Raw genomic sequence first — 18606 nt, forward strand, 5'->3', positions numbered from 1 at the left:
TCCAGAAGGAGCAGGGCTGTGGCAAAGTGGCCTTTTAATCCAGATGAAAGTCATACTTCCCCTTAATGTGGATTTCATGTTTTAAACTAATACCCCTTCCTTGAAATGTAGGCTTGTTAATATTGCCAGGATCTTTGCTCTTTGGTGCAACACAATATTCCTTAGTGATTCTGCCTCTGGAGTGGTTTGGAGGTGCCCTTAGCACACAGAAGGCTTCCCATCAGATGACTGTGTCTGTGGGTTGATGCAGGTGGCCAAAGACGTGTCGGTCCGATTGCACCATGAACTTGAAACCGTGGAGGAAAAGAGAGCTAAAGCGGAAGACGAGAATGAAACTCTCCGACAGCAGATGATCGAAGTGGAGATATCCAAGCAGGCCCTGCAGAACGAGCTGGAGAGACTGAAGGAGGTGAGTCAGGTGGATGGGGGCTTGCCCCTTGCGAACATGGGACTCCCAAGTGTCCTATTCTTTTTTTTTTAAATTTAATTAATGTATTTTTATTTTGGTTGCACTGGGTCTTCATTGCTGCGCGTGGGCTTTCTCTAGTTGTGGCGAGCAGGGGCTATTCTCTAGTTGAAGTACACGGGCTTCTCACTGCAGTGGCTTCTCTCATTGCTGAGCACAGGCTCCAGGCCAGCAAATTTCAGTAGTTTCAGCATGCAGGCACGAGAGCTCTGGCTCAGTAGTTGGGGCATGTGAACTCAGTTGCTCTGTGGCTTCCAAGTGTCCTGGTCTTACTCGTGGTTTAAGGCAGGGGACGGCCAGCTACTGTTTGTATGGCCTGGAAACTAAGGATGGTTTTTACATTTTTCATAGACTTGGGGAAAAAGTACAAAACCAACCTGAAAAAGCAAAGATGATGTGATAGAGGCTGTGTTGCTTGTAAAGCCTGAAATATCTGCTCTCTGACCCTTTACGGAAAAGGCTTGTTGAACCCTGGTCTCAAGCTATTTTTTTCTAATTTCCATTCCAGTGAGCTGGCTGTTAGTTCTCTTTATGGGTCCATGTGGGGTGTATTATTACTAGAATACAAAATTAGGCAGTCTCTTTTTTCTCGAGAGCCTTCTCTTCCAATGAGCTGGAAAATATGTTATGCTTGTCCATTATCTGTGTCAACAGATGTGGGCGTGTGCTGCCTGTGTGTGTTATGCAGCCAATATGATTTAAATATAGATTTCTTTTACATTTTAGGGAGTGAATGTGTTCTAGCAGAGAGGTCTAGACAATGGATACTTTTTTTTTTTTTTCATTTGCAACGGTAATGCAAATCTCGTTTTGTTGTTGACATCCAGTATAAGATTAAAGCTGAATGTCCTCTTGGAAAATATCCTGCATATTGATGAAGGTACAAATGGTTTGAGATGATGGCTAAAAAGCCAGCATATTCCGTGCCAACACTTAGCACTTCATGGTTCCTTTGGATTCACTTCATGATTCAGCTGCTAAGCCATCTACTGCTCCACCCACATGTCACTCAGACCCTGGACTGGGCCCTGGGGAGGCAGATCCCTTGCCTTCAAGGTGTTTACTGAGCCAACATGTTATGGATTTGTGTAAATTCTGTGTATGTTGCCACTTCCATGAAAACACTGCATGTTCTATTTCTTTGTCTTGTCACTGTTCCCCTTCGCGAATGGCCCCGAGGGACTTGGGCTCTATGGGCCAGGTTCTGTCTGTCTGGGTCACCGTGGGGGTGCCCACAAGGGCCTGGATCCCAAGGGTTGTCAGGGACTTTCTGGGTGAGTGCAGGATGCAGGTGAGATCTTCACAGAGGAGGAGATGGGGAGCCTGGAAGGTTCTGTCCTGGTTGATGACCCTCCTCTGGCTGTGACCACTCCCCTCTACACTTATGCATCCTAATAACTTTCTTCCCTCTTTTCCCTTTGGTCTGAGTTTGCTAGGAGGCAGGCTGTAATGGTTTCTTTTCCTGAGATTTCCAGTTTGAGCCTGACCTTGAGGGTACAAAAGACAACTTTGAAGTATATTTTGTAAGTTTTATACACGTGTATGTTTTATGTATGGACTTCCCTAGTCGCTCAGTGATAAAGAATCTGCCTGCCAATATAGGAGATGCAGGTTCAATCCCTGGGTCGGGAAAATCTGCTGGAGGAAGAAACGGCAACCCACGCCAGTATTCTTGCCTGGAGAATCCCGTGGACAGAGGAGCCTCGTGGGCTACAGTCCAGGTGTTGCAAGAGAGTCAGACATGACTTAGTGACTAAACAACAGCAATGTTTGTGTATAAATATATAAATTATATACATAAGTCAATATGTGTATTTAAAGCAGGCAGGGATTCTTTATCCCCAACTGAAATGGATTTGTGAAGGACCTGACATCAAGTCACAAATAGCTCTCTGAGAAGAGGAATGACCACTGATGTTAGAGGCTCAGGCTGGTCGTGAGGAGGGGGTGGGGGGGTCAGCGCCTCCCTTTCTTTACGGCTTAAAATTACTCAGAGGGGTCCCTCCACTGGAACACAATCACTGTCCTCTTACCTCCAGAGTGGCAGTCAGACTGGTGGGGCTGCATTCTGACACCGAAATGCTCAAGGAGTCACGAGACTGAGAGTCTGAGGAGGGTCGGGGGCTGGTGGGCCGTTCTGGATGCAGCAGGGTGCACCGATTCAGAGGTGAGGCCAGAGATGCTTATCGGAACATTCCAGCCGGGGTCTCTGTGAATGGCTCCTTTGTACTAAAGCCAGAACAGACTTAGCCCTGGGTTTCACTCTAGAGGGAGGATACTGGTGATTGTTCACCCCTGAGGGCTGGTAAATGAACGACGAGCCACATTCTGAGAAGGTCCAGGGCGGTTTGTGCGTCTCCACCACAGGCCTGGGTGCGGATGTGTCTGTGCCCCGGCCTCGGAGGACGGTGAGACGGCGGATGTCTGCTCCCCTCGGCTCTGTGGCTGCGGCATGTGTCTGCAGACCGTGCTTTCAGCGTCTGGGGGACTCCTCCAGAGTGGGTGTCTCCTCGCTCTGCAAACGCACTCTGTCCAGGAGCAGACTTGTCCCCTTCGCCCCCTCCTGCACCACGCTCTTGTCTTCCCAGCTGTGTTAAGGTGCCACTGTCCTTTAAGTCTCCTAGGCTTAATGGCTGGCAGTTATCTTTACCCTTCTGCTCCCCACTCTCAGTAGCCTGCCGCTCCGAGTTCTCGGTCTTAGTAATTCTTTCTCATTGGTACATGCTACAGAGTTGAATCTCAAAATTATACCAAGTGAAAGAAGCCAGGTGTTGTACGAGTATATTTATCAGAAACGTTCAGATAGGTAAATCCATAGACAACAGATTAGGGCTGGGGAGGAGGGAGACTGACTTGGGTTTCCTCTTGGGCGATGACAAAGTTTTGGAACTGGGTGGAGGTGGCTTGCACATTGTGAATGTACCAAAGGCCACTGGACTATACACTTTAAAGCAGTTCATTTTAACCTCAATTAAACTTTGTGACTGTCTTCTATCTGTCCTTTCACCCATCTCTCTAATGAATATTTTGAGGGCTAACACTCCGGTCACCACATTGAGGGATGCAGCACTTCTAACTGCCCCCTTTTCTGTTTTACCTTCTGTATCCCCCCAGTCCGACAATTTGAGCATGGCTTAAACAGACACACTTGCCTTGACCCCAGTTGTCTAGCCCTTTAGCAGGACACAGGTCCTTTCCTGCCTGGTCAATCCCAGTTTCCCACCCCAAGGCACTAAACCCTGCAGAGAACTGAAAGGCAGCTGAGAAGGATGAGAAGAGACATGCCCTCTGGGCCTCGAACTCCTCGAGCTGTGCCACTTTCTCCATGGATAGATGAGATGCTTAAAGAGGGCTGGCAGGATTAACCCCCTGGAATTGTCCCTTCTGGTCAGCCAGCTTGCTGACTTCCTGTGTTGTTCACATCATGTCCATGCACCCAAACTCCCATATACCCCTTCACTTGTGCAAAACTCTAATTTTTTGACCCCCCTTTGGGGTACATTTCTTCTAGTAGTCTCTCTCTGGTAGAATATCTCAAAAAGGTTGAAACGGTTAACCTTAGTTGACTTTCAGCTTCGTAAAGATTGCCCAAGTGCTTTCACTGTATTTCTTTCTACCAGAAAGTTTCTTAAATACACGCTAGACACAAATAATAACTGGCCAGTTAATCGGCACTTTCAAGAAAGAGAGGGGCAAGTTCTGGATCCTAACAGGGAACTAGGGTTGGTGGATGGAGTCACAGGGAACCAACTAGCTGTCAGATCGCTCTTGTGGGACATCCTTCATCACTATTCAGGACATGATATTGATTCTCTGGGTTTGGCTGAGACTCCTTTGTGCCAAATAAATGATCAGATTTTATAACTTCCTGTTTTAAAATTAGTCTGTTTTAGTTGCACGGGGTCTTTGCTGCTGTGCCTGGGCTTTCTCTAGCTGCGGTGAGTGGGGGCTCCTCTGTTGCGGTGCACAAACTTCTCATCGCAGTGGCTTCTCCTGTTGTGGAGCGCCAGCTCTAGGGCCGGTGGGCTCAGTAGCTGTGGCCCGTGGGCTCAGTTGCTCTGCAGCATGTTGAATCTTCCCGGATCAGGGATTGAACCCGTGTTCCCTGCCTCGGTAGGCAGACTCCTATCCACTGAACCACCAGGAAAGTCCTTGTAACTGTTTTATGAGTGCTTGAGAGGAATATGTATGCTCCGATTTTGGGATGAAGACTTTGAATCCATTAGATTGAAGACTTTCCAACTTGAAGGATACTTACAGCAGAAAGGACATTTTATGTCATCACTCAGTATACAGGTCAAAAGTTTTTACAAAGTAATGCTTATTTTTTGCCATATGGGATGTATTCTGGTATTTTCAATTCTGTTCTTTTTTTTAATGGCGTTTGTAAGTTCAAATCCATTACTAGATTGCCACAATTTGGGGAAAAAATGTGTATCAGATCACTTGTTAATTGTGTTGTTCAAATTTTCTATGTCCTTTGTAGTTTTGTCTGTTAAATCTCTCTTTAGGATAAAGATATATTAAAATCACCCATTATAATTTTACACTTAAATTTTCTTATATTCTGTCAAACTTTATTGATTTTGAATATGAATTCATAAAGATTTAGAACCTTTATATGGTAATGAATTGTTCCCTTTATCATTTCATAATGACCTCTTTATTCTAATGTCTTGCTTTTTCCTGTTAAGCCTGCTTTGTCTGCTTTTATCATCCATGCCAAATTTCTTTTAGTTAGTATTTGCCTCATACAGACTTTTTGGTGATTCTCTTTTATTATTTCTGCACCACTATGTTTTAGATGTATTTTTTGTGAATGGACTATAGCTACCTTTTAAAAACTGGAATCTTGGAATCTCTTTTTTCAAAACTTGTGAATTTAATCCAGTTACATTTTTTGTGGCTATTAATGTGTTTGAACTTATTTCTGTCATTGTATTTTATGCTCTCTATCTTCCATGCCTTTTCTTTATTCTATTTTTTTTCTCTTTTTAAAGACATTTTTATTAAAAAGCATTATAGCCAGCTGCAACAACAGCAGAAAGAAAGGGGAGGGGTAGGGAAGACCCAGGGGACCCCATCCCAGCTGCTCTCAGGGGTTGGAGGGCAGGGACGGACTAGGGAAGCCTGAGTGGTGGCGGAGCAGGGAACGGCTGCTCACCATCTTTTTTTCTATTTTTCATATTGATTTCTCTGTAATTAAATTTGCAATTCTCATGTTCTCTCTCTTGGTTAGGAAACCATACATTATATTACTCTTTTGATGATACTTATATTTGTAACATGCATGTTTGTCTTAATATCCCAAACTAATCACTATCCATATTCTTTTCCTGAATAATACAAGCATCTTAGAAAGCGTCAACTCCTATCTTTCATATAATTGTTACCTAGTACCATTCTGGTTTCATCTTTTTAAAATCAGTTCCCACCCAAGTTGACTAATAACTCATGCTGTTATTTAGATTCATTTGGACATTTTCCAACTTGCTATCATTGCTTCTTGAGTGTTGCTCCTTACTTCTAAATTCAGTTTCCTTCTCACTGATCTATTAATATATCGTTTAGTCATTCCTTTTTCAGTAAATGATATTGTCTAATATGCTTTTATTTCATACTCAGTCTTGAAAGCTATTTAATTGGGTATAGAATTCTAACACTTTGAAGATAATATTTTTATTATCTTTTGACTCTATTTTGCTATCAAGAGATCTGCTGTCAGATATTCTCATTTTGGTAGATAACCGGTCTTTGCTTCCTGGTTACTTTTATGCTATTCTCTTTGTGTTTGATATTCTGCAGTTTGAATCAGATGTATCTCGATTTATTTCGCTCAGCATTCTTTGTCAGTCTGAGTGTGTGGCTTTCATAAAATCTGAAAAATTCTCACTCTTTGAATAGTGTTCTATGATGAAACTGTCTCTTTGAGTCATGTTTCTTTCCCATTCTCTGTGTTTTCTTCTAGAATTCCTTCCTGTTCATCTTTGTGGGACTTTCTTACGATGGCCATTCTTACTCCAGCCTCCGTCTTACCCACCTGTACTTTTTTTTAAGGCATTTTTATCTCTGTATGGTACATTCTGGATAATTTCTTCATTTCTTATCCAGATTATTAATTCTCTTCTTTACATAATAATTAGTTTTATTCACCCACTAACTTTTCATTTCAGTGAGTTTACATTCCAGAAGTTTAAAAAAGCTTGATCTTTTTCATATATTATCTTTTTCTCGTAATCTCATAGTTCTTGGACTTCCAGGTGGGTCAGTGGTAAAGAATTCGCCTGCAATGCAGATGTGGGAGATGCAAGTCCAATCCCTGGGTCAGGAAGATCCCCTGGAGAAGGAAATAGCAACCCACTCCAGTATTCTTGCCTGGAAAAATTTCATGGACAGAGGAGCCTACCAGGCTACAGTCCATGGGATTACAAAGAGTCAGACACGACTGAACACACACATACACATAGTTCTTGCTTTAAATCTTTAAACGTTTAAAGTCATAGTCTTTTTCCGTTTGCTCTGTTTGTCTTGAGCTCTTGGTGTTACTAAGTGTTCAGTTTAGATCTGGTGACTCTTACAGTGGATCATGAGCCCTTCTGAGTGGGAATTCCGTGAAGTTTGTTGACATGTCCTCCTAGTGAGTTTTGACGTCGATCTTTTTTGGAGGCCTTGGTGGTGTCACTGGTCCAAATACAACTCTTAATTTTGGCCTCATGGATCTGTGTGCCAAATGGGTGTGTCAGTTGAACATTGAACTTGCATGTGGCATAGACCTAGGGTATTTTCATATTTCAAAGGAGATTCCCACCCCCCCACCCCCCCCACCACCACCATCCAGTGTCTTGAGCAGAAGCTTACTGTCCCCATCCCTGGGTGATTTTTAGTTTCCTTTCAGGAAGGGTGCGTCTCTGCCGTGGGTTGCTTGGGCGCGTTGATCAAAGCCTCTTCTCATGCCCCTGGCCTATTTCTGGTAACTCTCAGCCTCCCCTCCTCCTCCCTTAATACACACCCTATGCTCATGCTCTGGTTATCCCTTGGGCGTTGTGGACACTGAGGAATCTTCTTTGTGTGTGTGAGTTCAGCTGTGCAAAAATGTTTGCTCGTTACATTTTCTCCAACATTCTGAGCTGTTTACTGGGGGGCAGGGCTCACGATCGCTCCCTGTGCCGTGTTGCCAAAACAGGATGTGACCCTTCGGGTTCAGCGGAAGCGCCCGGGTTGCAGCCCTGGGGCCCCAGAACGACCCCTTGTGTCCTCCGTCTCCTGACCCATCGCTTGCATCCCTGCCTCTTTCTGTGGCTCCCCAACCCCCGCTGACCTCAGAACCTTTCCTTAGCAATGGCTTCTCCAGGTCTTGCCGCCTCCTCACTGCCTTCTCTTGGGGTGTCTGCTGTAGGCTGAATGTCTATGTCACCCCCAGACTCATGTTAAATCCTAATCTCCAATCTGATGCTATGAGGAGGTGGGGCCTTCAGGAGGTGACTGGGTCATGAGAGCGGAGCCCCACCCACTTTCCGAGGATCAGAGTCCTCATCAGAGGGACTTCGTCCAGGGGCCCTCTCCTGTCCATCATGTGAGGACACAGGGGGACCTGGCTGTCTTATGAATCAGGAAGTGGGTCCCCATCAGAATCGAACCTGGCAGCACCTGGATCTTAGATCTCCCAGCCTCCAGGACTGTAAGAAGTAACATCTGTTCTCAAAGATACCCCCCAGTTTTGGTGTTTGTTAGAGCAGCCCGAATGGACTGTGATGGTCTTCCTCGTTTCTTCTCACCAAGGGGCGAGGACTTTTCTCTGTGTGTCATAATAAACTCAGGCAGCCATAAAGTCAGAAACAAAGGTGTACGAACATAATAAATGGCTTTATTGCTCTCATGGTATGCTTTAATGAAATAGCATTGTCTGTAGTTTCAGAGTTCACGGTCCCCCTTGTAAGCAAAAGATGTGCGTGGGTGAGGCTGTGTGAAGCATCTCTGGGCAGAGTCCTCGTGCCAGGGTGCCACCCAGACCCTGGCTGGGTTATCAGCCTCTGTGGCCTCACTCAGGCCTCAGCCCTGGCCGGTCAGCAGTGGATGGGAGGAGAGGAGCAGGCTGTGTGGACGAGGCCGCCGTCCTCTGTGGATTTCTCAGGGAACACACAGCACCTGCTGTCCTTTGCTGAGTTCGGGGAGAGGATAACAAGCTGAACAGCAGGACAGGAGAGCAGTCTGGTGTCCTGAGTGACCCCGGTTCCGTGCCTGCTACCTTAATAACGAGGTGACATGGGGTGAGAGAGAGGAGCAGGGTGAATCAGGTTGTCTGGTTAGGTCTTCTTCCCAAATGTGAGACCTGAGAAGAGCCTGGGGTGCGTGTGTGGGTTAGGGTTAGGGCATATGTGTGTGTGTGTGCATGTGCGTACAGTGTCTGCACAGAGATCTGGGAAACAGTCTTCCTGTGTCCCGCCCGCACCCGAGAGCCCCATCAACAAGGGCGCAGGCCCCAGGCGGGGGACACAGAGTTCCGGGGCCAGAGGGTCAGCAGCAGCAGCAGACGCACGGAGCTTTGGCAGGAGGCGCTTTGAAGGCTTCAGCTGTAAATGGCACCGTTTTGGTGTCTGGGAAGAAAGGGGGTGTGTGTGCAGTTAAACAACCATAAATAGTGCTAATGGCTGATTCACTGTTGCTGGAAGGGCTGGGTGAGGGCCTGTTGGGGGCTGTGCTGGTCCCTGGGCCCAGCTGTGGAGCAATTTCTTGTGGAAATCAGGACGGGAATTACATTGCCTGTTTTCTATGAGGCAAGTGAAGGTCAGTGACCCCCTCACCACACTCCTGGCCAGGCCGGACTGACCCAGGCCTCTGACCCAGCAGCCCTCTTCTCTCCTCTGTCCTCTGGACCTTAGCTGGAACCTGGCCTCCTCCTTCGCTATGTACATGCAAGGAAGAGGCTGGTGGCCAGGTATGCCCTGGAAGGAAGCTCTGTGCAGCCCCCAGGCCGGGGTGCCATTGGGGCAGCCGCTGGAGGAGCAGGGGGTCCACGAGGAAAGGCATCCATGTCTTTTTCTGACTCATAATGCTTCTCTATAAAGTGAATTTCTGTATCCATTGTGCTGCTTCTCTGCTGAGAAAATTATAGGAAGAAGGAGGGCAGAGTTCACCTTTGATGAGAGAGGGCACGCCCCTCCCCCTGCACCCCACCAGGCTGTACCTAAGTCTCGCCTTTACTAGTGACACGGGGCCCCACCTTGAAGATCCTCCCAGAAGTGCCACCTCCTCCTTGAAGCCTTCCCAGCACCCTTTCTCTGAACTCTTTCCTGAGGCCCTTGCAGATTCTCCTGCAGTTTGTAAGAAATAATTCAGCAAGGTCCCATGTATCCTTTATCCAGTTCAGACTCTGGTATGATCTTGAAACTAGGGTGTCAGGTTGATGCAATCAAGCTACAGAGGGTTTCAGGTTTCCTGACCATTGGGGTCCCTCATGTGGACCTTTTATGGCCACACCTACTTTCCTCTATGGCCACACCCACTTCTCTCCATGACCACGCCCACTTTCCCTCCTGTCCCTGCCCCCATCACACATCCCTGGCACCCATGGCTGGGTCTCTGTTTCCATAGTCTTGTCATTTCAAGACTATGACATGAATGGAGACACACAGCATGTAACCTCTGAGGATTAGCTTTTTCACTCAGCATCAGTCTCTAGAGATCACCCAGATGGTGTACACATCCATGGTCTGTGCCTTTGTATAGCTGCGGGGTGGTCCACGGTGACCATGCATCACAGGGGCTTAACCAGTCACTGGTTGAAGGACATCTGGGTTGTTTCCAGTTCGGGGCTGTATGAATACAGTTGCTTGGTTCCTGGACTGTATAGGAGTTGCATATTTTGTTTGTTTTCGTTTCTTTAAAGAACTGTCCCAGCTGTTTTGCTATTTTCCAAAGTGGTTGCACCACTTAAAGTTCTCCCTTGCAGGAGTGCTCCCTTGTTCTGCATCCTCATCAGTATTTGGCATTGTCACTGTTTTGTCCATTCTCATAGGTAATATATCATTGTGGTTTTAATGTGCATTTCCCTAGTGGCTAATGACATTGGTATCTTTTCATGTCGTATTCGCCATCTGCATGTCCTCTTTGTCTTCATAGTTTTTGCCCTTCTTCTAATTAGATTACCTTGGTTATTCTACTGTGTGTGTGATTTTTTTTTTTTTAAACTGTTGAGTTTTGAGAGATCTCGATACTAGCCCTTGGTTGGCTATATGGTTTACAAATATTTTCTCCCATTCTGCCATTTGTCTTTCTTCCTTTCAGCAGGGTCTTCCCCAGGACAAGTGTTTTTAATTTTTATGAAGTTCAATTTATAAATATTTCCTTTTATGGTATCAATTCCAGAGCTCTTTGCTTAGCCCTGGATTCTGAATATTTTCTCCTTGTGGGTTTTTTTTTTTTTTTTCTGAAAGTGTTACGTTTTACATTTTAATCCATGGTGTCCATTTTGAGTTCTTTTTTGTATAAGGTGTGAGACTCGGGTCAAGGTTATTTTTTTTTTTTTTTTTGGTCTATGAGCCTCCATTTTTTTTGCACCATTTCTTGGAAAGGCTGTCTTTGCTCTGTTGAATTATTTTTGTACCTTTGTCAGAAATCAGGGGACATACGTGTGTAGGTCTATTTCTGGATGTGGTGCTATTCCCTTGATCTCTGTCCACACAGCCTTGACCACTGAGCCTATAGATCTTAAAAGTGCTTTCTTGGTGGGTGTCCACTCCTCCAACCAGCAGTTTGAGAGTCTTGCAGGATCCCTCCATGGCATTTCTGATTTACTGAATATATACATGTGTCCTTGCCCTTGTCAAGCACTCACTAAATATTTGTTGAGTGAGTGACGGTTTTATCACCTTTATCTTTTCCTTGAGAAGAAGCTAGAACAGTCTTAAAATCCCTTGGCAAGGAATTTCTGACTGTAAATGAGCACCTCAGGGCAGTGCGTATAGACCTGTGGTTCCACTCGAGGTCAAGTACTGGGACGATGACCGTGGGCCGCCTGATCACCTGTTGGGTCAGTGATGAGGGACCTTGAGCCAGGCTCAGGGATCCGTCCCTCCCCATGGTTGTGCCACACACGTTGTCCCTGTGAGCAGGGCCTCCTCTTAGCCTGTTACCTGTGTCCCTGTGGGCATTCAGGTGGCCTTCCAGACTGCGGTATGTGAGAAGCAGTGATGCTGTGTGAGCGGCCATCAGCGTCAGGCGACACTCACTCCCCCAGAGAGGTAAGACCCCTGCCCCTCCTCTGCTCTCAGCACAGATTTCCTGGCATGTGGGAGTCTTTCAGAACTTGGAGGGCAGCTGTCTGCCTGTCACTTGCTGTAGATGAAGGGAGTTTGTGAATTTCAGTGAAATGGACACCATTCACATTTTTCTTAAATAATGCAAATGTAGCGAGAGCACATATTTCTGGGTAATTTTAATGCCCCTAGGCGGTTAAGTGCATCCAGCTTGTGCTATGGGAATGAAAAAATGTAAAAGTTTTCGTTGCTCAGTTGTGTCCGACTCTTTGTAGCCCCCTAGACTGTAGCCTGGCAGGTTCCTATATCCATGAGATTTCCCAGGCAAGAATGCTGGAGTAGGTTGCCATTTCCTTCTCCAGGGGATCTTCCCAGCCCAGGGATAGAAGCCAGGTCTCCTGCATTGCAGGCAGATTCTTTACCATCTGAGCCACAAGGTGCTAGAGGAATAGATAACAAATATTTCTCTCTTTAAAATTTACATTTGATGTGGGGGTCTGTCAAATTCATATGCCATATGTGTCGTTAGTGACATTGTATGACTGGGGTAACTTTTATCCTCAAATGAGGAATCGAGAGTCAGAGAAGCAGAAATGCTTAGAGGATGCTGACTGGTTGGTGTGGCTGTTTCTCAAGTACACTTTCTTGGCATTTCTCTAACTCAAGTGAGAACCATCAAGTGTTGAGTGGTGTGATTATGAGCCAAAGAAGCCACTTTCATTTTTTTCCCTTTAGTTGTCAGAAATTATTCAGCGTTGAGAAGGCACCAAGTTATATGTGTATTTACGCATCTGTGCAGAGTGTCTTCCTGTTGAGCAGTTGATCGCCAGGGCTTGAATCTCTGACTTAGGATGAGCCTCTGAGAAAGGAGTGGGAGGCCTGAGCTCCCAGGGCGCTTCCCCTCGGGTTGGTCAGTTTTTGTGCAGAGAGAAGGCTTGTGTGGGAGGCTCGGTTCTGATTTTTCCCCAGCATCGCAGATGCTCTCTCCTGTGACCCACAGCAGGATGGCCGGGATGGGGGAATGTCCAAAACGTGGGAGCACTCATCAGATGGCTAGCACGTGGGCACAGATGCTGTCTGTCTGTGGATGCAGACAGGAGCTGGGCACCCAGGCAAGACCACGCTTGCTCATCAGGCCTGCACTTGTGTGATTGATCTCATCCTGAGGACCTCAAGGAGCCCCCAGTCAGTGATCCGCCCATCACACATGGCCTCTTCTCTTGGGCTGGAGGTCTCTTGAAATCTGAGCAGGGCTGGGAACGGGAGGGGGAAATGATGGGACATTGGGGCACCAGGCACCCCTACAGGACTGATGCACGAGGCACTGGGAGGGGGGCTGCAAGGAGGCTTGTGAAGGTTCCATCCTCTGTGCTTATTCTTGGGGATTAGCAACAATTCTCTTCCATGAGTGAAACAAAGTCACTTCCAAAAAATCCTCCATTTTATTACTTCCTGTGAATCCTAGGAAACAAGATAGCTTAAAGATGATACGATTTTATGCAAGACATGCCTGTCTGTTTTGTTCTAATGCGTGTGTTTCAAACATTTTAATGATGGAGGGCTTTACACAGTTCTCCTGGAGGAGCCTTAGGAACCCCACTGAAACAGACGCCTTCCTTCTGGCCAGCTGAGTCCATGGTCGGGCCGCTCACTTCCTTTTCAACTTCAAAGTGTCTCTGGGAGAGTCTTGTTTCCAGGGGTTCTCTGGTGTAGGGATTTTGGATTTGTTTGGATTTATTTTAAATCAGGTTACTCACAGGGTCACTGAGTGAGGGGCCCGGGTTCCGCATAACCTCTCATCGTCTATTACAGCGTGTGCTGAGATTGTGGTCTGCTCAGGAGGGTCGTTGGCCTCAGCTCAGTGGTGTCTTGGGCACCATCCTGTGCCCTGTTGGACGTGTAACAGCATCTCTGGCCTCTGCCTACTGGATGAAGTGCCGGCCCCCCATTTGTGCTTGTATCTATGCGCAAAGCCAAGTGTCCTTGGGGTGGGGTAGGTCACCCCTAGTTGAGCTCCACTGGCTTGAAGAGACACCAGATGCACAGGCTGGCTGGACGTCTCCCTGTCCTTCCACCGCCTCGGACCCTGGAGCTTCGGAGGGAAGCAGACGAGCTGATCCGGAGGGTGTGTCATGCTGTCCACAAGACCCTGACCTTGACGAGAGTCCGGTTCTTCCTCTCAAGGGAGTGTGTGTGTGTGATGTGATCGTGACGGGCTGCGCAGGTGATTCTGATACGTTCGGAAAGCTCCTTGTCTCCTATCTCACATCTCATTCCTCTGTCTCCCCAGCCCTGTCTGAGCTTGACTCATCTTTAGATTTCCCCAGGGACGGGCTGGCGACAAGGCGGGCAGACTGCAGGCACTGTACATTCGCCCCTGCTCTCGGCCTCTTGCAGAACATCTCCAAGGTGCCCTGTGAAATAGGGGGAGATGTTTGGGTCTTTCTTTGCAGGAGGGTTAGAGACCAGCAGTGCCCAGAGCAGGGGATAAGGTGCGCCCTGCTCCCCGGCTTTTATCAGGTGGTGAAAGGGGTCATATAAATGCATGTGGAGGACCAAGCCCTCAAGCCAGTGATGCTGTTCCAGCCGCCTGGTAGACTCTCCAGGAGGTGCTTATGAATCCCGATGCCTGGGGCACCCCCTGGCCCATTACATTGGAACCTCTGCAGGTGGGGGACCCAGGCGTCTGAGGGTTTTGTTTTGCTCTGTTTCTCTGGCATCTGTGTTTTGTGAAACTTCCTTGTGCTTTCAGATCAGGCACAGTCACCGCCGTGAGAGGATGGTGTCTGGAGAAGCTCCATAAACATAGCTAAGTAGTTCCCACCCAGGACTGATGCTGAGGGTGGCTCAGGTTAATGAGGGGTGAAGTCAGAGTTTGCAGGACAGGCGTTGGGCGAAGACAAGGCCTTGGACCCACCGCTTCCCATCAAAGCAGAGGCCCCAGACGAATGAGCAGCCAGGTAACTGCCCTCGGGGGCGAGTCTGTGCTCTGCCTCAGGTGTGAATTTATGACCACAGCAGCCATCAAGAGCCGAGACTGTGTGGCTTCCTGGCCACTAATGATAGTTTTCCTGAAACACATCAGAGGCCAGATTCTAGCCTTCCCATGACAGGGGCCTTCATCCGTCTCAGGTTCACTGGATCCTGCCCCTCATCACACTCACCCCACCCCTCTTTGCCCCTTTGATTTCCTTTCCCCTTGCCTGGCCTTGCCCCCTTTGCTCACCTGCAGTGCGCACTCTTCTGGCTATTGTGGATTGTGTTGTTTATGCATGACTCTGCTATCCCAGGTGACCAGCGGGACGGGAACCCGCATTAGAGGGCAGGGTGGCCATGTGGTCAGCCTCTCCTGTCCTCCTGGGGGCCTCTGAGCCTCTCCTGGGCCTTTGAAGCCATCCATCTGAGCACTGGGACTTTGTTTTAATCAACTGAACACACTGTCAGTAAAAGGACACTCTTGAGACTTTCCTGGTCGTCCAGTATAGGGAGCATGAGTTCAATCCCTGGTCAGGGAACTAGGATCCCACATGCTGTGTGGCACAGCCAAAAAAAAAGGGGGGGGGAGGGGAAAAGGGCACTCCTGAATTGAGTGTATATAAAACTATGATTTTTACATTAAACAAATGGGAATCAATCAGGTGAAAACATAAAATAGCTGATTTTTCCCACAGTTGGTGAATTCTAATTTATTCTATGGGTCTAGTCCTTCCATGTTTTTTGAATGAAATCTAGACCCATGATTTCTTTGGTCACTCTTGAATAGCACGTGACCTTCTTGTTCACTTTTATTTATCAGCATATATTTTTTAAAATTTATTTTTGGCTGCACTGGGTCTTTGTTGCTGCATGCGGGCTTTCTCTGATTGCATTGGGCAGGGGCTACTCTCTAGTTGTAGTGCACGGGCTTCTCATTGCAGTGGCTTCTCTTGTTTCAGGGCATGGACTCTTGTTTTAGGTGCATGGACTTCACTAGCTGTGGTGCATGGGTTTAGTTGCCCCATGGTGTGTGGAATCTTCCTGGATCAGGGATCGAACCCATGTCTCCTGCATTGGCAGGTGGATTCTTACCTGCCAGACCACCTTCTGTTCACTTTTAACTCCCCCAAATCATCTCATTTCTGTAATTAAAATAATGATTTAAAAAAAAATAATAAACTCACTCAAGGCCATGGTATGTCCCCCCAGTGGGCTGGTCTGACCAATGGGCTGACTTTTCTTGTCTCTTGCTTTTGGGGACCATTTCAGCAGAATGTAGTGAATTTGGTTTGGGAAAGTGTTTGCTGCTTTAGTATCAGGTGCATAAAATTTCATGGTCGTCATAGGCTGGCTATGTGGGCTCCTCCATGTGGCCCATGGACTCTAGAGCATGAAGGTTCAGTTGTCCCAGGGCACATGGGATCTCAGTGCCCTGACTAGGGATTAAACTACATCCCCTGCATTGGAAGGCAGATTCTTAACCCTGGACCACCAGGGGAGTCCCGGTGGTTTTGTTATTAAACGCATTATCCCTGTTAATGCTTTTGCCTTGTATTACAATGTAGTCTGATGCTGCTGTTAGTATCATATTGTACTGATTTTGCTACATCAGCTTTTTTGAAGCATTTTTTGCTGGTTTAATTTTTCTGCTTTTTTTGTTTTCAACTTCTCTGTGTCTTGTTTTAAGCAGTTTAAGGCTGAGTGTGTGTGAGAGGTAATCCCTGTTTATCTTAGTGAGTTTGTTCCTCTTAGAGTTATTGTGATTGCACTCAGAGTTGGATCTGTTCTGCTGTTATTTTTCCTGCTACCATGTTTTTTTCTTCTTCTTCTTCTTTTTTAACCTACCTGCATTCCATCAGAAATACTCGGCTTGTTTTTAATTCTCTCCATGGGTTTAAAGTTTATATCTCTGTTCTTTCATGGATCGCCTTTGCAAATTTTAACAAGCACACTTAGGATCGTATTTACCATTCTTCTAAAGGACACAAGCTGCTTCTGACACCCTGACTTGCTGACAGTCATTTAGTGTCGAATCACCAGTACCCCGTTTGAAGTGTCCATTTTATTTTCTTTTAATTGTAAGTACTTATGCTGATTCGCTGTTTAAATTTAAGTTCACCAACTTTGGTACCGCTTTCCTTCTGGGTTCTGTTTTTTCTTGATGGGATACATTCCATGTTATTTTAGTAGGTATAAGGCGGAAGTAATCTCTACACAGAAGCCTTTGTATATTTAAAGAATGACTTACTCTCAAATGGTAATTTAATTGGTAGAGAACTTTGAGAAACAGCTGTCTTCCTCAGTACTTCTAAAGATAACAACGTCATTACCTTTTGGTATCTGTTGTCATTGCAGCAACCATCTGCCTAATTGTCTATCTTTGCTGATAATCTCACTTTCCCCATGGCTCCCTTTAAGGTTTTCTTGTTACCATTGCAGTTTCACTGTGATTTGTCTTGATGTGGATTTTTTTTTTTTTTGGTAACTTTTTTTCAGTTTTAATGAGATGTAATTGACATGCAGCACTGTGTAAGTTTAACATGTGCAGAATAATGATTTGACCTACATCATTAAATGATTAGCACAGTAAAATACTCATCACCTCACACAGTTGCAAAATTAAAGAAATTTAAAAAAAATTTTTTTTCTTGTAATGAGAACTCTTAGAATTTACTCATAACAACTTCCGTGTATAAGATGTGGCTTTCTTCTTCTTTATCCCCCTTGGGACTTGCAGGGTGTTTTCCTCACTTCTTATTAACTGTGGTGGCCCCAGCCTGTTAGCTCAGGGATGTTTGCCGATGTTTGGGGCCCATTGCCTGGCAGTGTCTGGCAGGCATAGCTGGTGATGCAGAGACTGGTAGAAGATTTTAGTCAGAGCTTCTACAAATTGAGATCTGTGTCCACAAAGTACAGGCTTTCCAAGGTGGCCACCACGTAAATCACTGCAATGCACTGGTCTAAAAGAATAAATGTATTTTTCACTTTTTTAATTTTCTCATTAATACTCTTAAAGAAACAGTCAATGATTTAAGAAACAGTCAGTTCAATCAATGATCATGGTCAACAGCATTTCCCTCCAGAAACGTTTGGCCTGGTCTCCAATTCTTGTGCCAGACGACTTTCCTTTCTCTCTGTAACTGTGCAGTGATGCTACAGCCATCTGCCTGAAAAGCTTGGGGACCCTCGCTCTGAGCTTACTAGTGCAGTTTTTAAAAGAGAATTTTATGCATTAACCATTTGCTGTAGGGCAATATTGTTATTCTTGTTAAGTTACCTGGTACACCAATAATAAATCTTTACCTTTGTGGATTTTACAGATATATTTTTTCCTTTCTTTTTTTTTAAAAAAACAAAAACTTTGTTTTGTATTGGGGAATAGTGAATTAACAATGTGATAGTTTCAAGTGAACAGCAAAAGGACTCAGCCATACATACATACGTATCCAGTTCTCCCCCCAACTCTCCTCCCATCTAGACTGCCATATAACATTGAGCAGAGTTCCATGTGCTGTTATATAGTAGGACCTTATTGGTTATCCATTTTAAATACAGCAGTGTGTACATGTCCATCCCAAGTTCCCTAACTATCCCTTTCCCCCATCCTCCCCCCAACCTGGCTACCATAAGTTCATTCTCTAAGTCTTTGGGTTTCTTTCTGTTTTGTAAGTAAGTTCATTTGTATAATTTCTTTTGTGATTCCACATGTAAGGGATGTCATAAATATTTATCCTTTGCTGTCTGACTGACTTCACTCTAGGTCCATCCATGTTGCTGCAAATGGCATTATTTCATTCTTTTTAATGGCTGAGTAATATTCCCTTGGCTATATGTACCACATCTTTACAGATGTAAACTTTGTCCCCAGTTTAAAGGAGGAAACTCAAAGAATGAGTGAATAGGCAATTT

General features: G+C 45.9%; 1 protein-coding gene across 7 annotated transcripts in view; it reads left to right on the plus strand.

The window, feature by feature from the left end:
• MTCL1 (microtubule crosslinking factor 1) overlaps positions 1 to 18606 on the plus strand; it is a 111541-nt gene that overhangs the window by 13440 nt on the left and 79495 nt on the right. For all 7 annotated transcript variants that reach the window (XM_043888803.1, XM_043888804.1, XM_043888805.1 and 4 more), the window contains exon 3: positions 251 to 409. In XM_043888803.1, coding sequence (XP_043744738.1) covers positions 251 to 409 — 159 coding nt within the window. The remainder of the gene's footprint in view (positions 1 to 250; positions 410 to 18606) is intronic.

Source organism: Cervus elaphus, chromosome 27 (genome assembly GCF_910594005.1).
Source record: "Cervus elaphus chromosome 27, mCerEla1.1, whole genome shotgun sequence".
NCBI lineage: Eukaryota > Metazoa > Chordata > Mammalia > Artiodactyla > Cervidae > Cervus > Cervus elaphus.